General features: G+C 40.1%; 1 protein-coding gene across 1 annotated transcript in view; it reads right to left on the bottom strand.

Moving 5' to 3' along the window:
* cacna1eb (calcium channel, voltage-dependent, R type, alpha 1E subunit b) overlaps positions 1-26539 on the bottom strand; it is a 52774-nt gene that overhangs the window by 22366 nt on the left and 3869 nt on the right. Inside the window, 13 exon segments of the mRNA XM_029453660.1 lie at positions 104-216; positions 355-564; positions 667-709; positions 711-748; positions 1480-1533; positions 2705-2820; positions 2907-3010; positions 3096-3286; positions 4218-4376; positions 5096-5199; positions 16853-16992; positions 17727-17832; positions 21701-21964. Coding sequence (XP_029309520.1) covers positions 104-216; positions 355-564; positions 667-709; positions 711-748; positions 1480-1533; positions 2705-2820; positions 2907-3010; positions 3096-3286; positions 4218-4376; positions 5096-5199; positions 16853-16992; positions 17727-17832; positions 21701-21964 — 1642 coding nt within the window.

Below are 26539 nucleotides of genomic sequence, written 5' to 3'. Positions count from 1 at the left end.
ACAACTTTTTTTATTTGTGATATATACAGATGTTTCTTTTTAGTCTGTTTTTCTTTCTTTTGAAGTGTAATATGCAGTCAGAATAAGGGATGAAGGACCTCACCCCGCAGTCGAAGCGGTTGAACGATGAATGGAAGTAGAGCCGGAAACCCAGACCGTACATTTTTAAAAACATCTCAGCCAAAAACAGCCCGAGGAAAACAAACTCTGCATAGTCTAGAGATGGGGAAACAAAACAAAAAAACACAAATAAATGGAAAGAGAAGGAGGCAACTTTCTCCCAAAAAAACAATGCATTCATCATGACCTGAATTAATTAGTAAATCATAGAATGATGTAAAAACTGAAACCCACAGAGAAAGATTGTTAGCCAGTCGGGCTGGTTGTGGTGGACGATGGCCACACAGATGGTGTTGAGAGCCACCAGACTGAGCACCATCAGGTAGAAAGTGTCCGTCTTCACCATGCGTCGGATGGAAATACGTAACATGCGCTCTTTGCGACGCAGGTAGGCAGCGGGGCCTCGCCGGCCGCTGCGGAAGTTCATCCTGGATCGCGACATGCCTGAGAGAGAAAGAGGGGAAAAAGAGAAGAAGAGGAAGGAAAACATAGGTGAAATATACAGTATGTAACTTAAGAGAAGAAGTAACCAAGTTCTTCACTCACTGGCTGTAGACATGTCTGTATACTTCTCGTCCCCTGGCGCTCCCTCTCCGTGCACCAGTCTTCTTACTCGCTCTCTTTAGCACTGGAAATGTTCCACAAAAACTCAAAGTCATAAAACATTCAATATATTTCAAATGAAAATCAAAACAACAAAGAAAATGAGCATTCTTGGTGAACTAAAGGACTCCTTAACAGTCAGTCGTAACTACAATTCTTTCTGTTATCTACAGTCATCAGCTGACTCTGTGGACAGTGCATTGAATTCATTCACATGATTCACAATGCAAGAATTTAACACCCTGATACCACGGCCATTTAGTGAAAGAGAGGTTGTGTTTGTGATCAGTTGTATTAGTTAATGTATTAGTTTAGTTTATAACTTTAGCTTCATTATGTATGGAAAGCCATTTGAGGGATTTCATCAATGCAGTCGGCTTGAATGGAAGTTGAAAATGTAAAGAGGGAGACTGCTGCTCTGATGATTAGTGTGGTTGAACATATGTGTCAATTGAAAATGGACCCATTCACAATATTGTGTGGATTATTTAAAAGTGAATTCATTTTCTTTGTGCATAAGAGTTGATCATTAAGTGATAAATGTACTACAGCGCTCGTAATAACACAATGTGCACTCAGGCTGGTCGGAAGCTTTAGTTTCACCACTGAGATTTAACTGGTAATGTATTAGTATTGTTGCTGCATGCACAATGATTTATAGCACAGAGGTGGATTATCCGGAATATATCATATAATATGGAATAATCGCAGATCCATGTGTAATTAGTGTGATTAGTCAAAAGTGTGTGAGCTCACCATCTAACGGCGATCTCCCAGAACTTTTATTCTCCTCTGCCAGCATTACCTCCTCTGTAATACAATACAACTGGAGGTTATACACACACACACACACACACACACACGTATTTGTTTTTCATTAAGGCACAATTTCAATCGTCAGAAAATATGCATTGCACTGTTGTATTCTTTAGCATGTCTGCAAACATTCACAGGAACTGAGGCCAAACTGATGTAAACGCTGCTTTGCCAGTATGACCTTCTTCAGAGACAGAGCTCTTATTCTCTCTTACACTCTCGCAATATCTCTCTCCCTTTTCTCTCTCTGTCTTCCCACACTCACCCACATCCATGCACACATAAATATGCACCACAGCTCTCTCGAACACACACATGCATGTAAACACACACCAATGCCTGTGCACTCAAATTTAAATCAGTGAGTCAGTATCACCTTTTTCTCACCCTCTACTTGTGTGGGAGACTAGCAATGTAGATTGCCATTACACCACTCTGTGTGCGTGTGTGTGTGTGTGCGGGCGTGCATGCGTGCGTGTGTGTCGGAGCTACTCTACTGTAGATCAAAAAACTGTGTGTCTGTTGCAGAGAAATCTCTTTATTACAAAATCAGCTGCATAGAAGACCATTTAGCTCTTATATCCTTGTAATTACACTAATAAAAGATATGAGAGTGGTATCAATCTTCTCATCTAACTCAAAACCGTCCACATCCACATCTTTTACATTCTTTTTCAAAAGTAATAACAATCTAAACGTTTAGGAATAACTTTTGTTTTTACACATCAGGTGTTGTCTGACAAAAAACATCTGAAATCCAAAATGTATAAAGTGAGAGTGACAGCACTGCCCATGAGTTGGAGGTTAAGGGGCCCCTATGCTAGAGCCTCTTTTTGAAGTTACTGTTAACATTTATTGTTGGGAAGTCACAAAGAGACACAAAACTACCACAGAGATGCGAAATGACCAAAACGAGACACAACTGAAACAACTGAAAACGTACACAAAACAACCAAAACGAGATGCAAAAAACGTCTACAAAGAAATGCAAAATTACCAAAGAATGTCTCTTTGAATCTGTGGCTCTTGTTTCTACTGCATGTAAGAGGGGTGGGGGTCCTTTACATGTCCGTGCCCAGGAGCCTATTGTCTCATAATCCATCCTCCATGTAAATATACAACAAGTGTGTGTCTGCAGATGTGAAGTCGTTCTGCTGCCCAGTACCTGCCCTGTCTATCCAGGCTCTGTAGCCGTTCAGTTCTCTTTCCACCTGCTGCTGGCGGCGTAGCTTCATGAAAGCCCGCCTGTTCTCCACCCTCTCCCTCTCCTTTGCAAATTCTCTGAAGAGGGAAACATTATAAAACATAATGCGTAATACAAACAGAAACACCATAGTTATTATAGGCATAGGAAGAGTCACACTCACCCCGACAGGACTCCCAACACCAGGTTCAGCACAAAGAACGAGCCAATAATAATGAGAGGAATGAAGTACATCCAGTTCCACGTGGTACCCAAGGCATCGTTGGTCTGAAACAAATAACATAAATGTTATAACGTGACAACTGCCCGGGATGCTTTGTGGTTCGTTTGTTTCCGCAGATCTTAAGCTCACATTATAGAGAACGGCCGTCCATCCCTCCATGGTGATACACTGGAAGACGGTGAGTACAGCAAACAGGATGTTGTCGAACTGCGTGATGCCGTCATTGGGTCCGATCCAGGTGTCGTTGCAGTCGTAACTCTCCGGACACTTCCTTACTCCGCAGGCGAACGCCAACTCTGACGAGTCAACTGTCTCGTTTTCTACGACAACAACAAAAAAAAAGCATATAGTTACTTTTACGGCCTTTTGTTTTGAATTTTGTTGGAGTATTAGAGAATTAAGGGATATATGTCAATATTATTCCTGCACTAAATACTGTTTATACTTATTCAGGTTATATATCTGAATCCATCTTTGAGTTGTGCTGGGCGATGACAGTAAATGCTATGGCGTGGCGGGTGATTACAGAGTAGTTGTTGACTAATTAAGCAGTAGCTAAATTAGCCAGCAACAAGTCTAATAATACCTCTGAGCTCGCTGCTACTGTGATCTATGAAAGTCTCAAACAAAGATGTTCACACCCTCTGTTTGAGAACGTTGAGCAAACCACACATTTGGTGTACCTGCTGGTAAACCAATTAAAAGTGAATATTAAATCATCCAAAAGCAAAGTGTGACAATGATCTTCTAAAGGCTTTGGTGTTGTGATGAAAGCAGGCACACCTTAGGACAGGAGGTGCCCACAGATGGCGAGGTGGTCAAGCCAAAAATCTATCGTTACACAAACTGTTGGACATCATAATGCGTTCTAAGCATTAAAACTAGAGGGTGACAACTGTGGTAATTTGAGTGTAAAGAAATCTTTTTATTTCCAACTCTGAGAGACTGATACCAAAACATGGTTTTAGATTAACGTTTAAAATAGTGTCACAACATTTGCCCCCCTTTGATTTGATTTTACGTATTAACTAAAATAAAGAAAATGGGCCCAAACATTTGAGGATAACACAGTCTGAAAGTATTTTAGGAGGTGTTTAAAGACAATCTGCCAACTCAGGACCAAATCCAAAGCTTTTTTTCTTCTTCTTCTTCTTCTTCTTCTTCTTCTTGCGTCTAGCTATTTACTTTCAAACTGTTCTAACAAGAAATTAATATAAAACAAAAATGTCGCTTTACAACCGAAAGACGTACCGAGGAGATCGACAGATGGCAGGCAGGTGTGGTGAAGCTTCCCGCTGTAGAACTCCAGACCAATGATGGCAAACATGAGGATGGCGAAGAACAAGAGAAGGCCGATCTGGAGCAGCGGGATCATGGCCTTCATGATGGACTTCAGCACAATCTGCAGGCCTTGAAGTATTCACAAAAAAAAAAAGACATCGCAGTATTTTCTTTGTTGCATTAATGTAAATTAAATGTATTTAATTCAGTGCCCCCTCCCTTTTCTAAAAAAAACTAAATCAGTGTATAAAGACTTAATGCTACATCATTTTAAAATCGTATGTGAATTGTATTTCTCCTATCACGAGTTTGTAGCATCACAGTGATGGCTGTTGTATCTTAAAAAGTAGCCCTGCCAAAACTCAGCTTGAGATTAAAGAGAACATATTCGGTAGCCTCCAACTCTGCCATGAGTTTTTCTTTTCCACCTCACAGTTTCAATATGAACAAAACAGAATGCGGTATTGTTACTATAAATGCAGTAATAAGCTGTCGAGAATGGGAAAAGAAACTGCAATACAACATGTTTCAACATGTCTACGCTGTTTTTCACATGATTTTTATCAAACAAAGGTGCCAATGACTTGCAGCACACGGTATCTTAACGTGGCATATAAATTAGTAGCCTCAAAATTAACCTTGAACCTCGAAAGTATTCACAAACACACGTATGGATGGTCAGACTTGTGCAGAAGAGAGATTTAGCATGCATGTTCCTGCAACTGCAAATGCTATTTTTCTGACAAACACATACAGTTAACCCGCAAAGAATAATCAGCTGTAATTTGCATTGCAGATCAGTTTGTTCAAGCGCACGGTGCAGGACTAGAGGTCAGCGACTGACTCACTGGGTATCCCGGAGACGAGTTTTAGAGGTCTCAGCACTCGCACGGCCCTCAGGGTCCGAAGGTCGACCGGGATGTTCATGTGGGCACCAGCAGTGGCTAGGATCCTGATGGACAACACACACACTACACATATATTTCTGATGGTAGGGCTGATAGGCAGACAGTACATTTGATGTTCTTTTATTATTTTTGTTAAGACAGTTAAAAGAACAGCTATTACTTGTGATGGCCTGAAAAGGAAAAAAGACATTTGGGTTAAAGTAGAGAAAATGCTACAGGGACATTCATTAGTAGCTAAATCTGGTGCCGAGCCTCTCTTCCCTTTCTTGGAGATTAATGTTAATGTCTGTGAGTTTAATGACAGAAATAGGTGAAAGGCAACACATGGATGAAAGTCAAGGATAGGAAGGGGAAATAATAAACTGATTTGATGTCACTGCCAGTGAGCGGTACAGTATATCTAGTTAATGTACCAGACTTGTATGGTGCGAGTCAAAGACCGCACAGCTACACCTGTCAGGCATCTCTACTCACATCTACCCACGCACACACCGATGTCCCTCCACCTACACACAAACAATGAAAAACAGCAACAGGAGCAACCTGCAGGCAATCTCTTACTAACGTACACCAGATGTCACATGTGAATGTTTCTTGTAGAGATCGCAAAAAAATACGGTTTTCAATTACTGTCAATTTGAGAAAGATGCTTTAACACAGGATACAGAAGTGCTGCAATGTCCCTGCGGAAAAAACATTTACCATTTATTCAAGTTGATATCAGCCGAGTCAATTTGGTGACCCGTAAGCATTTAAACCGTCACTGCTGAGAGGGTCAATGTCCAGTAATATTTCAACTGAGTTGTGAAAACGATCCTTGAAATCATAATGATTTCTAGATTTCTCTTTGTCTCTGTTATACACACACAAATACAAACATACTAATTCATTCAATCTTTGGACGGCGTTGGGAAGTGCGTGTGTGTGTGGGTGTGTGTGTGTGTGTGTGTGTGTGTGTGTGTGTGTGTGTGTGTGTGTGTGTGTGTGTGAGAGAGAGAGAGAGAGAGCAGGGGGTAGAAAGCACATGGCAGAAACTCAAGTGTAAGCCCACGCAGAATCTCTCCTGAAAGCAGTGGGAGGGAGTGAGGCCGAATGAGCGAGTGAATGAGTGAGGCCACATTCACACTTCTGTCAATTCTGAACGCTACGACACGTGCGGGACGACTGCCGTAGTGACAGATAATCTAAGAAATGGAAAAAAAAAAAAGCTTGACATGAAGTGTGTATATTTTCTTTCTACAATAGAATGTGAGCTTGCGTCTTCAAACTACAGATATTAATGTTGGAGAGCGTTGTATCACAAAAGGTATGTTTTTGGTGACTTAAAAATCTTGATATGTAAAATTAAAACAAACCAATAGATAAAACCCTGAATATGCCTATAACTGGCACGGTCCCATCTGTATCCCTAGTGTTTCCCTGTCTGTGTGTGTGTGTGTGTGTGGATGTGGCAGGGGCGCGGCCTAAAACTTCAGCAGCATGATCTCATTCAGCCCATCAACTCCGATCTGCTCACCTGTCTACAATCAACTCATCCCAGCACAGTTTATCTACCTCGGTCTTCCAGCCACTCATCGCCAGAGTGTTGTTTCTACCTCCCTGGTAGCTTAGATCTCGGCCGCTCAGTATACACACTATCTGAGTTTACTTTGCATTTTACGTATAACCTGTTGTCTTGCTCTTTCCAGGATCACTGCATACTTTGTCGCTCAACTCCCGTCTGCCTGTCTGTCTACCCGTCTGCCTGCTTTGCCATTTTTCTCTCACCATCTGCCTACTGGAGAGTATTGCATAAATAAACTATTTAAACTTACTCTTGTTTCCAGAGTCTAGTGTTCTGCGCCTGGGTCTCCTCTGGACGTACCCATAACACTAATGGCAGACAGTGCAGGTTTCTTTAGTTGAATTTACAGGCTAGAGTATAGGTCAAGCTTGTAAAACGCTGGATTTTCCATAATATAACTCAACAGCGTCTTTCCTACCCTGATGAACGCTGTGACTTCCACACTCCACACCTCCATAGCAGACTTTAGGTTACAGATTTTTAGCCTCCAGACACAATTAAAGATAATATGACATCATCAGGGTCAGATATCAACTTCTATATGTTGGTCAGTTGGTCAATCGGTCAGATTAAAGCTGGAATTGGAGCAGACTGTAACCTAATTAACATAACAGTACCTACTGTCACTACCTGCCAGTCTGTCTAATTACTTTGGCAGGTGTAGTCTGACATCTACGTTTTAATTTAGTACGTCAGAAGCGCTGTTTCCACACACAAATAACAACACAGCTAGCAGAGGCAGATTATCACATCAAATTACTGTAAAATGAATCAACATGACAAACAATGAAAAGAAAATAAGTCTTTATATTTGGCTTTGTTATTTTGTGGCACTGAGGGGATATTGAACGATCACTGTTAATTCAGCGTGGTTATGAGCAGTTATTGCGTTGTAGTGAGTGAGCGAGTGAATGTCAGACAAAGAGATGACACAGCGAGAGACACTGAGACGGAGCGGGAGCAGAGGAGTGGGAGTCTGCGGAAATAGCCTTCAAACCAAACACACTGAACAAAGGCAGGCAGCAGCACAGCTCCTTCAAGGCTGCACTTTGAGCACAACAATTCAGCAGAGGCTCTGTCAAAATTAAAGCAAATATTATGTCCGTTTGTGGTATCTTATGAATCCTCCCACACAAACACACACAGGCCATTTACTTTTGTATAGTTTAAAAACAAATGTTATCCTACAACCGCAATCAATTATGTGACAAGATCGGTTTGAATATAACGAGAATAATAGACCTCGTGTCAACACCTGAGAAATCTCTTCACCAACAGTCAGTTGGACGACGATGATCGCGTTTAGTGGTTAATCACAGAGCTCCAAAATACATTGCTCACCTTCTTGTACATGAAACAGCCAGACCTGTTAGATCCTCTGAAGAAGTCGCTCGCTGTTCCAACAGTGAGAACAATACACTGGTAAACCCATTGTTGCATCAAGATTGCCTCTAAATGCATCTGTTAAAGTTTGTTTTCATTTCCTTTTAAAGTTTAAATGTTTGAATTGTTCTATATAACTCAACTGGCCTTGTTTCTGCCAGCACCCTACACAAATATCCACTTTTGCAGGAGTGAAAATTCACTCGGTATAAAGAATTTGTAATGAAACAAATGCAAAATGTGATCACTTTATCGGGGCTTTTGGTACAGTTAAGAGAAAATAAAACACAGAGGACAGCTAAACACACACACACACTCTCACACACACACTCACACACACACACACACACACACACACACACACACACACACACACACACACACACACACACACACACACACACACACACACACACACACACACACACACACACAGCTCTGTAACAATGCAGCAGCGAGTTCATGTTCATACTGAGAGGCTAATCTCTTCCTCGTTGGCTCTTTTAAGTGAAGCACTGTTGCACAGCATTATACCAAACTGGCTCTGGAGAGGCTGAATTCATTACATGTACAGAATGCAGCCTCTCCCACACACCTCCACCTACACAAAGAACATCTCCAAAAACTACAGCAATCAGCAGCATCACGTTGCTCACCATTTCAGCACAGCTCTGCATATGGTAATGTGCAGCTGAATCAACGTCAACATAATGCGTCAACAAATTAATGACTTTGAATTCAATCTGGAAAAAACATAACCCGTTGGTCTAATGACAACATTATTACAGCTCTGTTGAATTGGGATTACATATATAAAAAAAAAAAAAACATTTATTCACTATTAGTCATAGAATAATCGGCTGGGTGTATGTTCTCCCAAAGAAAACCCACCTGGGACTGTAAGCTATTGTTTGTTCAGTTCAATTATGAGAACACGATTAGAGAGACCTTTAAAACACTTTGCATAACACAGATGATGTCGACAAGATTTTGAAGTTTTAATCTTAATTCCTGACATGGTTGGAAAAACCTTTGCATCATGTGTCACATAGAGGTAGATAACACTCATTTACCAACAACTAATTACCAAACTGCCCCGGAGCCAAGACCTCCAGGATTGGGCTCCACCAGCTGTTTGTAAATCCATCACAAAGTTTGAGTCCTTCTAAGGTCTTAGTCGCTTATTTCGAGTTGCACCATTAAAACTTGAGTAAGCAGCAACTTAAGTTAATGTGTAAATCGGTTGAAACATTTGTCCCATCGTGTAATCAACTGTTACATAAACGGTAGCATAACTTTCCAATCTAACAGTCATAGAGGGTCAGACAATATGTTAAACTTAATTGTACATCATGTATGCAGAAATGGGAACATTTCTTTTTTTTTTCTTTATTAGGATCCTCATTAGCACAAGCGTAAGCAATAGCTATTCTTCCTGGGCTCCACATATATACAGTCAAACACACACTACACACACACACACACACACACACACACCAGACACATAAACAATAACAGCTCATCTCATTGAATTAACGATCAAGTGCGAAAGAGAAACAAAGCGGTCAGTCCGTTTAACTTACCTGACAGTTATTTAGCCTCACATTTTTAGCATAACATTTAGAAAATTGAGGTATATTTTTTGTGAAATATAATTCAAAAACTTTCCCACGTCAGATGTGTTGACTATATATCCCACTTTTACACTAACAGGTCGTATATAAGCACGCTAACATTCACACAGTAAATATTTCGGAAGGACTAATCCCTATGTAAGAACTAGTTTGTGTCGTGCAACCTGTTACAATTTAGTAATGCTCATATCTCCACTTAGGAAAGACAAACAAATATGCTAAGTTTGAATTTAGGAACAGCTGGAGCACCCGGATCCAGGAGCCCAAAAAGCCTCTCGGGTCCTCCGAGTGTCATTTGGTTTTTAGATTGATTGCAAATTTGTGCGCCGTGTGTCAAACTCTGGTTTAAAGACTGTAATTATTTTTCTTTGTATTTTGCTCAAATGCTGCACACACACACACACACAGACAAAGACACACACACACACACACACACACACACACACACGCGCAGACTCACAAAGTGAAAACAATATCAGTGCTACCCCTTGGTTGTACCACACCCATCTTCACACAATTTTGTGATGCCAAATCTAACCAAAGAGTGAAAGTGGGGGTGCCGATGGCCAATGACTCACTCCGGAGTGTCTGTCTTTGTGCCAGATGGCTAATGAATCACTCCCAACTCCCACCCAGTTGTATTATTCATCCTGTATAAAGAGCAACGACTTTACTAAAGTGTCAAATTGTGTAAGAGAGACAGCAGACAGTGGCAACAAGGGAAAGCTAATATCCGTCACACAACATGATGGGAAGCTGATAGTGACACCTGGGGATTAATATCATTCAGGTCTGATTAGGGAGTTGTCAGAACTAATTTAACAACAAGAGGGCGACAGGTCCACAGGCAACAACCTGTACCTGTCAGTTTATAAATGGAGTAACAAGCATGCACATGCACAAGTCATTTGGGAGACACTTTATTTCTAATCAAAGCATCAAGTCCACCTGTGCCAAACTGTTTGCCGCAGGATATAATTGACCATTTTAGGAATACTTGAATTAAATTGGTTTTGGGGGTAAATTGTTCTGGCTGTTGTCCTTTTTGCTACACACTCTTCGCTCAGATTAAGGATTTTAATTGAGCTCAATGTCCCAGCAGATTCGCTTCTAGCAATTCATTAATATGAAATGGAATGAATGCCGCCAGCACTGGCCCAGTGGCCTCGATTTTATTCCCAGACGCCCGTTCCTGACACATGTGTGTTTTCTTTTAAGTCTGACTTACTTGTACTGTGCCACCAGTGTGTATGTGCGAGTGTGTGTGTGAGAGGGAGCGAGGAGAGCAGCATATGTGCTACCAGAAAATGTGTCAGATAGGTGGCAGGAAACCAGGTCGTCAGTTACCAGATGTGTCTGGAATTGGGCGAGATGATTTGTGGGTTGCAGAAAGTACACCGACGACATGTGCATTTTACACTGTAAGTGGCATTTTTTCCCAGTCAAGAGCTTAACTTCAACAGTTGAGTCAATAGAAACCACAGAAATTCCACATTTTTAAGAGCAACTTTACTGTCGGATGTGGTTAAAAGGTGCAACTTCTGACCTCACTCGATCATATGCATGAGTGAAGCTGCGCGAGACACTGAAGCTCTACAATTCAGCCTGGCGTTACACTACTCTTTAGACCTGGAGTAACTTTTGTTTTGGTCTTGATATGGCAGACTTGTTAGCAAACACTTGCTTATTTACACATCCAGTAGTTGCGAGGCAACGTTATCATATTTTTGGCCACCTGATGAATGTAAGTCACATATTCAGTCTCTTTTAGTTCAGTTTCTGCTCTATACCAACTCCTAATTGAATATCTGACTCTTCAGATGCTTTATGCTCCACTATGTTCACCTGTTTGTTGCTGAGCAGGTAGTGTACACTTAGTGTTCAGAACCTTTTTCAGTGAAAACAGTAACTGCGGAAAATGACACCATGAGAGCAGTGAGACTGAACTAAAACAGTAAAGATGGCAGACGGCTTAACAATGAGCTGAGACTCACTATAAAGCTCCATGAAGTTGAGGGGATCGGCAGATTTGGGTAATAATGACCCACTTTCGTATTGTCATTTGATACATTGTTAAACATATTGATTATGGCCTCTTTAAGGTGTATTGCACCTAAAAATGTTTTCAAACTGGTGGCCTCAAAAGCACTAATGCTCAAATGTTTTTGCTCCAGTCTTTGTATGAAGACATAAATAGATTGTATAAATATAAGTGTGAGTCAAAACATACAGTATCATAGAGTCTTTCCCAAGTAGTGCTCGACCTGAAGTGAAGGGATTAGTTGATTCATTGATTAGTCGCTGCACAGAAGTTTAATCTGCAAACATTTTGATAATAAATTCATTGTTTAAACCATTTTTAAAAACAAAATGCAAACATTTATGATGATTACACCCTCTCAAATGTGACTATTTCCTTTCTTAGTCTTCTATGATAGTACACTTTGGGGTTTGGACTGTTGGACAAACAAGCATTTCACCTCGAGTAAATCCTTTACTCTCTTTTCTATGTCGGGGAGGGGAAACAATCAGGTAACAGTTAACTGAGAATTTCTTTTTTTAACATTTATCTCTGACAATAATTGTTATGTAAGACACGAGTTCCCACCAGTGTGGTTCGGAGGACTGTAATTGGGTCCACAGCTCGCTGCGACCTCTCTGAACTCCATCAAACTGTTACACAACTTGCACCACTGGCCTTCGAGTGATATCCTACACCAAATTTCTATTTTAAGCAACACTCACTTTTTGTATAATAGAACAGTTTCCTGCAGCTGTGGTTATCTGGTTGGTTAACACAGATTCACAGTACAATTTAAGTATTAAAACATACGAGCAGTGTATTTATTTAGTCATACAAAATGTTTTGCAGCAAACATTGACGGATGCCTAACAGACTTACAAAGCAACCGGTACTGTTAAGATAACAACAGAGCAGATTATTAAAACCCACTGAACACTTTAACCTTGTGAATTCATAGGAAATCTGTCAACAACACAGCTGTTAAGACCGGCACTAACTGGTCTGAAAACGTGATTCTGATGTGTCTTTTATGTAAGAGGCAGGGAGAGAGAGACAGCGCCAGAGAGAGAGACAGACAGAGAAATAAGAGATACTGAGAAAGAGAAAGATGTGGGTGTCAGGTTGAAATGAGATGTCAACACGCCAGCAGCAATCTTCCATGCATGGTGAATACTGTACACTTAGCCATAAACAGCACACGAGTGGTAACAATGCATAACTCCTGCGCAATTAATTTCCCTAAACCCAGTCTTAAAGGGAACAAATTAACTCTCATTGTGTTTTTTTGTGACTCTTCATTGTCCTTTTCCCCCCTTGTTACTCCTCTCCTTTCTTCTCTTCTTCTTCTCTCTACCATCCATCCTTTCTCACAATGCTTTTGCATAACAGCACTGCATTCACATTTAATTCACAGAGGTCCTGGGGGCGAACCGAAGCAGGTTTTAGACACAACTGCCAATCCACTTATCCGCCCACCTATTGCTGACTGCAGAGCCTGTGCCATGGAAACACACATTTCCTTGCATTTATGTGTTGTGTTTTTTTGTGGATATATATATATATATGATTTTAGAGACAAATTAATAACAACATATCAAGAATAAAGACAATAGGGTCAACCACTGCTGACCATGTGTCAGACATGAGGTGCAGCGTGTGGGGATTAGACGCCTTTAAAATGCAGCACAAGCACGCATGGCAACAATATTGATAAACGTTGACACAAGCAGCGTCACATGCATGAATGCACCAACATAACTTGACAATCAGTGTCTCAAAATTAATCTTTTGGTTCACCAGCCACAGCCTGGTAAAGTAAAAATGAATTCTGTCAAAATTAATTGCAGAATCAGTTGCTGAGCATTAATTTAAAACTTTTTTCTCCCTGCACTCTCTCATACAATCACTGAAGTTTGTAATTCATCATGGAGTACAACCAAATTGAGAATTAAAAGACAGAAGTTGAATGCTTACCTCCAAGCACACACACGCATATTATTCAACTAGAATCTGGAAGGTAGTTAGGATTAAGGCTGGCAATATTCTTTTTTTTTTTTTCTTGTAAACAGATCCCATGGAAAAACCATAATCAACTACTACTAACAAGCCTGTAGAGCCAAAGCCTGATATAGCTTATTCCTCTGCGCCGTAGACTTCCATTGTTGTCAAAAAATCACATTAATGAGCCACATCGTTGCACCGGGTGACATATTCCTTCATTATGAACACGGCCACTGTAGTTTATTTTGAGTCAACCCACATACACCATCCTGCTGCTGGAAATACTTACTAGAGCACCGAATGTGTATTGATCTGTGGCAGAAAAAAGTACCCAACAAATGCATTATTTACTCCTTTTTTACTAAAGCGTGGTAAAAACTACAGTGCCAGGCTTTTTAGGAGACTACCCAGCCTTTAAAGTGAAATCTTTACATCATATTTATGTCTTCAGTAGGAAAGAATGGGTTCGGCGTTAAATACTTAGTACTTGAGAATTTCCATTTTCTGCTACTTTATACTTCTACTCCACTACATGTCAAAGGAACATATTGTAGTTTTTACTTCACTACATTAATTTGATAACTTTAGTTACTTTACAGATTCAGATTATTAATACAAAATATAATCTACTAATACATTATGATGTGTTTTCATCAATTAAACTACCCAGCAGTATAAAGTAATTAAAATGAGCTGCAACATTAAAGTCATGAACACATTGATGAAGTAGTGAAGTAATTGTTTTACTTTTGGTACTTTAATTATATTTACAGGATTATTATTATATACTTTTACTTGTAACAGAGTATCTTTACACTGTGGTATTACTGCTTTCACCACTGGGTTTACATTTTCAGTGTTTTTAGGTACATTTATCTTCATTATTATATATCCCATTAGTCTTTAATGACTTAAAAGGCCTATTCTGAGGAAATTTGACCCTGTATCTTGTTAGCGGGCAGAGCCAACCAACTATTCAAATATTGTAACACAAAAAATGAAGACTTTGATGATACAAAGTTACTGTTAAAATCCGATATCCAGAGATATTTAACAATCAAACAAATAGTGGATACTCCACATAATTTATTAGCACTGCTAACTTGCATTTTTTTTTCAACCAAACATACTCTCGCTACTTTAATCCAACATATAGCCAGAACATATGGCAATACATTACTGGTCATATGCAGACGCAGCAGTGCATTAGAGAAACACTTAGTGACTAGTCATCTGCTCCTGTACAGGAAGCCACTTCAGCAGCGCTACAGTTAGCTTTGCCAGGGCTTCTGTGTCTAAGACTAATGATGAGATGCTGGTTAATGCTAGCAAAATAAGCATTGTTGTATTATCCATACTACTAAGGTAGCTGAGAATATCAGTAAGATAGAGAAGTATCGTGTTTCAGTTGTTCCTAGTGACAAAGAAAAAGAAAACCCTCTCTGAATACGTTATTGAAGCTAGTGGAACAGACGTTAGCATGGAAAGGTGACAGGACTGACAGTTTGACTACATAAACGACTACATCCATTGAAAAATGTTTCTCAAACCCAACACTGTGACCAGCAATGTTATAAATGTCATTTGTTGTGGAATAAAGAGAGTAAAGTAGCAGTAGTTTCCTCAGTAGTAACAGTACAATACATGTAGCTAGCTGGTTAGCTGAGCTACTGTAAGCTAATCCATGTCAAGTTGCCATTGTTCTCTTATAACAGTAACATTATCTGCACTATTTTATCTCTGCATTGTGTGAAAGTGCATGACTTTGCTCCAGTTTACACAACTCCAGCATAAAGACATGTTAAAATGTAGCCATGCAATGTAATCTTACTATAGCCTACAGTAGCTGAGAATGTAGCAAGGCAGTGTGACAATACAAATCGTAATAGTAGAAGAAGAAATACCTGTATTAAGTATATTTTACGAAGCCCAGGAGATAAGGGCCATAAAGAGAAAAAACTAATAAATCGAGGCCAAGATTTATTCATTTGTGCACGGGAGATAAGTACAGCCGACCAGCCGTTCTCCCCGACACAAGTGCAGTGCACCTGCTTAAAGTAAGAACATCCACCAGTAACCATGAACAACAATATAGTCTATAATATCTTCAAGTCAGCATGATGCCGACGATATAGTCCACAAGATCACAATACCCTCATTAATTTCCTTTTACTAAGAATAATCCCTTGCGAAGGAAGTGCTGTCAACATGTCTTTATAACTCATCCCCAAGCTAAAGTAAAGCTTAAATAAAGAGTCTCTATTTACAGGCAAGGACAAGTGCCTTAAGCAAGTGGCAGCTGGAATGAATAACTTGGCCTTGTGCACTGCCAGAATTACTTAATTATTTAATTTGTGCCTACAAATCAAAACGTGGGAATAATTTAATTAAATTGAGGCCACATTTAAACCCCTTGCACTTAGTAAAGCCGAGCCCTAGATATATATATATATATAATTATTTATTTTTTCTCTCTCTATGGCCACCGATGGGATTTTAAATATTGAGACAGATTTAGCTTCTTTAACTAACCTATAAAAAAACAACCACAATTTGTAAATTCCTCAATAATAACAGCAAAATAACACTTTGATCCTCATTTAACAGTTATGTTTGTATGTATGCTGAGCTTTTTCACAGGAGGCAATGCCATAGTAAGAGAAATCCAGGTGTAATTAATAATGTTAACGATGTCCTGGTGTTGTGCATACTGGCTCACATGGAAGTGAGCCATCGTTAATGTTATTAGTCACACCTGTGCTTTTCCCAGCTATCACTGCTTTGAAGACTGATCTAAACATCCAGTCAGAAGAAAGAAAACAGGAGGAAAGCTTAACAAGAAGTTTAGACCCTACTGCCAATCCTAAAGTCTAAGAGCAATTGCTTTGCTCTGATTTCATTGGCTCGCCATCAGAGTTTATGGCGATTTTCAAAAAGTTGATTAGTTACAGGGAACTGATATTCGTTCCTCCTCCAAAAAACAGATTTCAGCAGTATGCTTGGCAAGTAGTACGTTATGAATCTGTTGACACTGTTTACAACAAACATTTCTCACTACCAGGTTGTCATGGTGACCAATGGATGTCACTCACCCGCTGAGCACGACAATGAAGTCCATGACGTTCCAGCCGTTCCTCAGGTACGAGCCTTTATGGAAAACAAAACCGAGGGCCAGCAGCTTGATCGCCGCCTCAAAACAGAAGATCCCGATGAAGTACGGCTCCGTCTTCTCCTGTGGAAATAACGTACAAGAAGCAGCGTCAGCGGAGTCTGTAGGAAGGATAAACAATCTATAATGTGTATATGTTATATTTATCATATATGCTTTACATTATTGTAATATTATTACTGATTCATTAATGTAAGAAGCACCGTTGTCAAGGTGAAGCTCATTTAAACAACTTTTATATAAAAGTATGAAATACGAAGTATCCTAAAATGAAAATGTACCTCAGAATTATATTTATTTTAAAAATAAATATAATATATATATTAGTGTATAAAGCTGGAGAGGCTTATTAGAGGCCCGTAACAGCCACAGATAATCTTTCCTTTTTTGTCAGACTTTTAAAATAAAATAAATTGCCTACCCTAGCTTTAATCAATGTGCTTAAGTCTTAGTCTAATAGTCTTGTTCCTTTCTACCACAAAAAGGTACATTTGTATGTGGCATTTGTCATCATGTTTCCCAAACTTTGTGACAGTATAAAAGGGCCTTTGGTGTTTTTTGCGGTGTGTCCCGCACTGTTGGCACTAGTTTCCGTTTTTTCGGTAGATTTTTCATGTTGAATTGTCGGTGAGGAGAAATCACTGAAAAGAAGATTTTACTTTGGAGGATTTGAAACTTGATTACTGAAGTTCAAGTCACAAAAACAACTTGATCTTCTCATAAACTCTCAGTCATTCTGGTTTGTTTTGTGAACTTGCTCTTAACACCCGTCTATGTGTCGAGGACGTTGTCCTCACCAGTCTCTTTGCCATGGGGGTCTTATCCTCTCCAGGGAGGTGCTGCTCCAAGGCCAGGACAACACAGTTGGCGGTGATGGTGGCCAGGATCATGTACTCAAATGGTGTAAAGGCAAAGTTAAGGAAAGTACTTTTTCTTTATCACAACACAAGGAGAAAACGTATACACATAAAAACAAACAATGATATTGTAGATAAGCACTTTTGGCATATGACAATATACAAACAGATCCTATTTTACAATACTAAAGAAAAATCACCATATTTAAAGTTAAACCAGCTTAAAATGTTCAATGCACTAACAGCAGTAACTATTAGTGTTGTTCTTTATCCAAATATAGTTTTCTTTCTAAATTCCACAAAACCATCAAAGTGCATGTGTGCGTTGATCAGTGGAAAGGAGAAAAAAAAAACGTAGATGGATGGATGATTAAATGACAGATGATTTATGGCATTTTCTTTGCTTTTGGAGGCAATCTGTTAGAGAAATTGCAGTATCCATGGCAACCTGCTTTTAAAAGTGCTTTTCAAGAAGAGGAAAAAGAGACGGGTTAGGGAGGGAAAGAGAGCCGTGAAGTCACCTTGCGCTGGTTTAACTACGAACTACAACAAAGATTCCTCATAACGCCTTTCACTGCACACAGCTGACACCACAGTACATTAATGTACGTGTTATATAGTATAATTGTAGTGTGTCACATCTTAGTCTCATCTCTTTGCTACTAGAAAAGATCAGTCGAGATGTTCACTTGAACTGTTTGAGTACATTCTCTAGAAAGTTGCATTTGAAACACTCTTATACATATGTTCTCAATTTGAAGTTTTATAATGAAATGATGAACGTGCAAATGAATAATAAACAAATGACTGGATCAACAGAAAAATAATCGATTGTTTAAGTAATTTCTCTCAAACATTATTTAGTTCCAGTTTCTCAATTGTGATGATTTTCTGCTTTTCTTTGTCTCGTGATAATAAACGGAAAATCTGTGAGTTTGAGCGTTAACAGGCGATTTGATGGCGTCACTTTGGGCTTTTTGGAAATTGTGATGGGGGATTTGTTTCTATTTTCTGGCCAAAAGAAAAGACCATTTGGTTAATCAATTAATAAGCAGATTTAAAAATATTTACATGTTGTTTATGTTTTGTGTAGGTTTAAACATTACATTACATCATCATATATCATTTCTCAGGAGTAATATCTACCTTCGTAAAGTGTGTGTGTGTGTGTGTGTGTGAACATACATGGGCCCTATGGATACAGTACATGTGGGAGCCATCATGCACTGCGTGTGACTACTTGTGCCCAAACACTTGTATGTGCTTGTGACTCTCAGTCCCCTGGAGTTCCCATGAGGCAGCTGCTCCTTGTTATTAATTTTCCTGCCTTCAGAAAAACCGGGTCACTGACTCACAGAGGAGTGCTGCGATGGAGTCCTCTGGGACTCGCACTGACTCACATTGACTTCACATTGACAGGTCCACATTGTTGCCATTGAAGGCAGTCGAAAATAGCTGAAGTGGGAAATACTTAATAAATCTCACCCACTCTACCTGCCCTCACTAACCTGTTTCCTGCATGCCAGAGATGATGCATGTTGTGGACCATTTAGGATGAATCACATACATCATGTTGTCGTATTTTGTGTTATTTTAACATTTTTCTGATCTGAGTACAGTACAAAAAACTATTTGCTTCCTTTTGAAATGTGGAATAGGGGGACAGGGTGGGTTTATCTGGGCTCTACTTTTCTTCAGTTTGTTGTCATTGTTTTTATGTTTTACACTCGAAACATTTATAACTCATCTTCTGGTTTCATATGATGAACAACAGACTACAAACAAAGGCTGCAAATGACAATTATTTTAATTATTGTATGTGAAGTAAGCAGCACAATAAAAACTTTACTGAAAAACTCTATTTGAAATTAACTTTTGAAAGTCTCCTGAGACTCTGAATCTACTGCAGTCAACATCGAGTCTAAAGTTATTTTGTCAAAGTTACATTCTTGATGGAGTTTGATGGATTGGATAATTAATTAAAGCTTCAGGACTGTGCAAAAGGGTCTTTGTGTTGTATGGAAACCAATGTCTGTATGGTAGAAAACATGCATACAAAGTATAAAGTATAAAGTACACATGAAGGCTGCAACTAATGATTATTTTCAGAATCCATTAATCTGTTTCTGTATCTATAAATCATACATTTTGATCTACAAAACACCAGAAAATAGCAAAAAAGAACCACCATAGTTTCCGAAACTCCAAGGTGATGTCTTCAAACATCTTGTTTTGTCTGACCAACAGTCAAAACATAAACATATTCAGCTTAGTGACATACGACAAAGAAAAGCATATTGGAGAAGATGCAACCCTTTTTTTTGCATCAAAGAAAATTGGCACTTCCGTTTCTGTCTCAGGAACACTGCTGCTGTCCTTTAACTAAACTCTCTGGTGCAGAGACTTTGGCCTACATTGGGCAAATCAAGTCCCAGCAACTTTGAAACTTGGGAGAAATATCATACTGTAACACTCCACTGTGTCTGTGCAGGAAACATACATTCAAAGAAACACCACTGCAATGAATGCATATGAATCTGTTTTTCACTTGCCATTGGACGCTGTAAGCAAAACCCTGGGCCTCACCCAGTCAATACTCTGACATGTGCTGCTTTTACAGCCCACGATCCACCACAGTACTACTGGCCAGCTCTCTCCCACATACCTCTGCCTCTGTGATACCCACAGTCACATTACCGAGCTGCCAGTGGCCAGCTAGTCTTGACCACTAGCCCCACTCCCACACACCACACAGAGCCTGTGGTTAGGTAACAGTGAGAGACTGGCTCGCTGCACTGAAGGGGGTGTAAGACAGGAGGAGCAGTGGGCAGATATGGCAACTGAGTGATGTTGTTGAACTGATTATGCTTTAAGGGGAGACACTGCAGGTGAACCGGGTAAAACATGTATCTAGAATCACCATCAAACGTGTCTAGTTGCATTAAGAACGTTTAGTCAAATAAACCACTAAGTTTATATTTTGGATGTTTTCTTTCCATTAGTCTATAAGAAGATATATTAAGGAAGTAAAATAGCCCCAAACTCTCAAAATTGACCAGTAAGTGTTTTTGGCCTGTAGTGTCTGGTCTTAAAAATGTTTAAATATGTACAAGATTGATCAGGAAATAAAAATGAACAAAAATAAATAGATTTAAATTAACAAGATAAGTGTCACTAATGGATTCTTATGTTTGGCCTTTAATTAGTGATTGTGAATACATATTGCCTGCACTCTGATTTCCCCCATTACATCAATTTGGCTGCAGTTTCTTTAAACATTTTTTTTTTTAAACTTCCCTGATAATCTTTGTTAGATCTGCAGAAGTTAAGGAGAGAGAAACTGTTGGCCGATGCTGCAGCAGGAAACGGAGAGAACCATGCCTGGTGTATTTGAACTGACACCTACTCATGGCCAGGTTCATATTCCAATGAGCACTAAGGCAGCAGAGATGTGCCTACATGCCACCCCCACAGTGAGCAGAGCTGCTTCTAATGATCACCACATGCTAACTGTCTGTCTTGTGCCAACACTGGAGCACATGGAGCCCACATATGAATATAATCAGGGCAAAGTTACTGAGCACAATTATGAGAAGAAGGTTAGATTTAGCTGTGCAGAGGAATAAATTAATCTGGTGATTTGACTAACAGCTGGAGAGCATTATGCAGATAGGCACACACTAAACAAAGAGGATGCATATATGTGAAAGAGGCATGCAAAACACATGAGATTGCACTCAAAGAAACTGTACTTTTGTCACTTTTTAGACACGATGTAACATTCAGGAGTTGTAGTTTTTATGCTGCAGGCTTCACATGCTGCCTGCAGCTGTCCATGGTGCTGAACTCACAACATGCACTCTCTCTATAACAAACTGTAAGACAACTTTAAACATGTTTTTATGGAAGGATATGGCCATTCAATGATTCGCCTTGCGGTTTTCCTAAGGATGTTGTCCTCTGCGAATATGAAGAGCGACCTGTTGACGGTGAGGCAGTTCTGCCGGTGGGGCACGGGGTTGTAGAAAGCCATGGTCCGGGCCCGCTGCGCCTTGGCTTGTTTCATGGAAGCCGCCAGCCCCTCCGCGGTCGCGTCCTGTCCTTCCCCGCCGCGCTCCAAGTCCCCATCCCCGGAGTCCACCGTGCTGGGAGCGGACTCGTCTCCAAACCGAGCCATTCTACAAAGAGATGAGGAAACTGCCGGCTTAGATTGTTTCCCTACAGGACGACTTCTAGTAAAGAAAAATGTGAAGTGGAGCTAAACGAAAAAAAGGATCCACCTGCAATCCGGTGACAGCTTTTCGAGCGCCAAAATCCCCCCAAAAGTTGCAAATTCCTATCACTCCATATCCACAAGAAAAAAAAGGATTATATCATTGAGTTGTCTTATATTTTAGGGAAAAAAACATCCATTTACTTAATCTCGATTCAGGTGCAAAATCTCAGCATCTCTGTTATCCCATCTGTTTAACAGCGCGTTACAATCAGCTCTGAACAACTTTTAATATGTGCGCGCCTCTAAACTCTGCAGGCAGCGGAGGGAGGAAAAAAAAAAGATCCACCTTTCAGTGTTTCTATCAACATCCAAGCTCGTTTTGATCTGACAAAGCTGTAGCTGCGTGATCAGAAACTACTCTGTGCTGCTTAGATGGAGAGATCCGAGGGAAGTCTTCGCAAACTTTACGCATCTTCTCGACCCGGTAAACTTGACAAAAAGGAAGATCTCACGTGAGAGGAAGCCCGTTTAACGCGTCTAAAAATGTTTGTTTTTTATATATAAAACTGCACGTGAAGTTATTCTCTAATCAGTCGAACATGTAACGAGAGAGTGGCTTGAATCGCTCGATCATCGTACAATCTTATCACCTGCTGGAAAAAAGATGATCAAGCAGCCAGCACCAGCAGCCCCCTCCCACAGTAATATTTCATGATGGCGATTTCAAAATTCATCTGAATGAAAGCTGGTGGGGAGGAGGTACATATATTTTGTTACCATAGCAATTAGAGTTTGCTGAGGATGAACAAAAACAGTTGCCTAAAAAAATATATATACACATGCTGTGTGGGTATGTGGTTCAAAAACAATTATGTAAAGATGTTGGTGGGTGGCAAGAGAAAGGGGTGTGAAAATACATATAATACTAAAAGGTGAGACAATGCACAGACAAAAGGCAACAAGTGTGTGGATAGGGCAAGCAAGTAAAATAAAATAACAAAAGGTTGACTCATTTACCCCCGATTCGATATAGTCACACAGCAGTCATATTTTCATTAATGGAGACAGACTTGCACTATTAAAACATATAAAACTGGGCCATTGTGCTAATATTGGAGTAAAAGTCTGGAGTAAAAATAGAGCATGAAATAGATCTTAGGGCTGCTCCCTTTTTGAGGGAGCAGAGAAGAAAGCAGGGTCTTTTTCTCACTCAGTGCCACAAGTGAGACCTCATTAGGCAACTGGGCTCTCTCGCTCCATCTGCTGCTCTCCTCCCTTCCTCACTGTTTCCTGAAGATGACCACTTCAGCCCCCACAGACACGATATTATTAAATCGTAGCTGAAAGCTGCTGTTCGTCACGTCAAATACATGCAATTAAGACCAACAACGGGATCATCCCTGACACAATAATATCCCTCTCTGCTGCTGACTGACAGACTCAACTGTGCAGCAGCACAATGCAGGTATCGCAGTGTGCAGCAGGGCAGCGAGCGAGGGCTCAGATGGCGGGGACAGCGAAAGCAAGCCAAAAGAGAGTGACAAATTCATGCTTGGCAAACAAGTCGAGATCTGGGGGAGAAGAGAAAAAAATAAAAATCAGGAACAGGATCTATGAATAAGTCCCTAAGTGAGCTCCAAAAACTACCTCCTCTTACTAATCTGCATGAAGCAGGCGGGCGTGTCACTTCATGCAAAGCAGGAGAGCAACAAAGGGCTACACTGACCTATCCAGTGCAGAGTGTAACTATAGCAGGACGACACTTAGCATGTCATACGTACAGTTTGCTGTAATGCACTGCACTAAAAGTATCTGCAACATATCTCACACTCTTCCCCACTTTCTACTTAAAAATGTTACATAAGCATTCATTAGAAAAAGAAACATAATCTACTTGCATGTTGCCCAACAAAAAATATTTGTCCATCTATCTGTGTGTGTGTGTGTGTGTGTGTGTGTGTGTGTGTGTGTGTGTGTGTGTGTGTGTCTTGCTCTCTCTCTTTGCTGTTGTTTCCATAGCGACATAGCTCTCTTGAATTTCTGCTTCGTTCTTTTCATTTCTGCCAACAAAAGCCATGTTGCACAATAGAGCAACCTCTTCCTAAAGAAATCTGTTTCTCCCGACACACGCACAGGCGCACACGCACACACACACACACACACACACACACACACCCACACACACACAGGCGCACAAACAAACACACCATCAGGGTCATTGTACAAACAAGGAGCAGCAGCGTCACTACACTGATACTCCATTGTTCTGTATATATGTGACCAGATGTAGCCCGCTTTATGAGTGTTTGGCTTTTGTTTCTGCTCTGCTCACAGCCTACACAAAGGCTTCTAAAAATAGCTGCGTGAACTGTTAGCGGATAAAAGCAGAAAAGCTCACACCAATTTGCTCGGGCTTAACCAAACTTTGAATTAGATGAACCTACTGTAGAAGAAAGGGGTCATTAGTGAACATTAGTGCCATACTACAGAGATGTGAGAACTACAATGTATTTTTATGTCCATAGTCCATCTTAAGAAATGTTGTATAGCGGAAGACAGATGAAGTGAGGCTGCAGGTGACATGCACTGTGAGTTAAAACGTTAATGGGCGTACTTTGTGCCAGAGCTCTGAAGAGCATTTATATAATTGCAGACAGGCTTTCATCCAGCATTGGTTTTAGCATTTTATTTTTCTCTCTGTTCCCTAGCAACAGACATCCTCTAGTACTGAGTTATGTCAGTTTGATTCGACCAATAACCGCCACTTATATATCACCGCAAATTGCCGTGACACCTTTTACCTTGAAACATATGAACTTGTGGTTATTGCAGATAACATCGTACAACTCTGCAGATTAACAGCAACAACAAAAAAAGCTCGAAAAGTTTCTGTCGTAAAGAAATAACCTTTTCTCAAAAGTCATATTATTCAGGGATTTTAAAATCACTCATTGATTGTGATCTTTTTCTAAAATGTCATCCTACAATTAAAAGAAATATCATCAATATTTCAGTAAAGATTAACAATGTCCAAACTCAGATGCTGAGCTTCAAAGACATCATATGCTGCTTCCCTGCTGCTCTTCTACTTTGATTCCCTAGCATCCCCTAATGGACAAATAACCACAATACATGCACAGTAGTACTCTGAAATCAGCTGTTCAGTCTTGTTTTGTTTGTCCCTGGTTTAATATTTTGTACTTTTATACCTTAGATTGCTCATTCAGTCAAAACTTAACATGTTGATAATAAGAGAATATGCAAAATGACTTAAGTCGTGTGTTTGAGTGTCTGTACATGAGAGAGAAAGATGAAAAGCCAGAGAGAGAATGACATCAGTAAAGTGGATGTGGAGTGGGTGGTGGAGGTACAGTGAAGTAAAAAGAAATCAGAGCATGGAGGAAGGAGTAGGAGGAGGGAGGGGGCTTGTTGGTGGGTTGGGGGTTACACTGATGGAGTACCTCTCCACACTCGAGTGTTGGGAAGCAGATAATCAGAGCGATGTGGCTCCAGAGTGCGAAAGTTCACAAGCAAGCACCCTCAGCCCCGCCATTAATAACGCTATCCAGTATCTGATCACAGTAAACCGCAGCAATGTTACACAGGCATTAACAAAAACATCAAATCAACTGATGAAAGCAGTGGGAACAGATTTGGTGATTCATTGGCGGAACTATAACAATGCTGAAAACAAAAGAATATGCGTATGTATTTCCATTACTATGGAGCCCCGTTTGAAACAAGCACTTTGTAGCTAAGCAACCAAACAACAATAATACGTATCATTTGGACACTTGAACCATTAGTAGCACTGTGGATCATTTTTAAGACTGGGACACCGTCACAAGGATGCGCGTGCAAGATGTGATGCACAGTCATGCCGACGGTTACACATTATTTCACTGATTGACAATTAGTGGAAGTAACACCAAGAGATGTAGCAATGCACTCAGAAAGGCGAGGAAAGAGAAGACTGATGGAAAGCAAACATGGACGTTAACAATGCGGGTTTCAAATTCTTCCAAAGTTCGGCTCCGCAGATGTTTTATGAGGAAATGTATTAACTTGAACTCCTTAAACTACTTTACTTGTTTGTTTATTTGATAGGGAGAGAGCACGGTAATGAAGATCAGTATTAAAATACAAGATGTAAACATGCTGGAGTTAGCAAAACTCCTCCATAGTCCCTTAGCTGCTATTCAATACATATATTATGCCCCAAGGACACACACAATGCAGTCTGGTGAGAAACCGCCAATGAAAACAAAACTTTAAAAACTAGTTTACAACTCCTTTTATTTGTTCCCTTAAAGATGCTCCTCCAGTTTTGACCACTAGGGGGATATAAGACTCCAAGCCTGACATACTTTTGGTATTATCGGATTATTGTAAAGCAACACGAAGCTTTCCAGTAGACCTAAGTAATGTAAGTGCTAAACTTCTCTCTTTATTTAGGTCCAGCTTAGTCAAGAGAGAAATATCTGGAGATGTATAATGCTCAAGCTTCTTCACTAGCCACTAGGATCATTCAGATTGT

The sequence above is a fragment of the Cottoperca gobio genome, chromosome 17 (assembly GCF_900634415.1).
Source record: "Cottoperca gobio chromosome 17, fCotGob3.1, whole genome shotgun sequence".
Lineage (NCBI taxonomy): Eukaryota > Metazoa > Chordata > Actinopteri > Perciformes > Bovichtidae > Cottoperca > Cottoperca gobio.
This window is presented reverse-complemented; position numbering and strand designations above follow the sequence as displayed.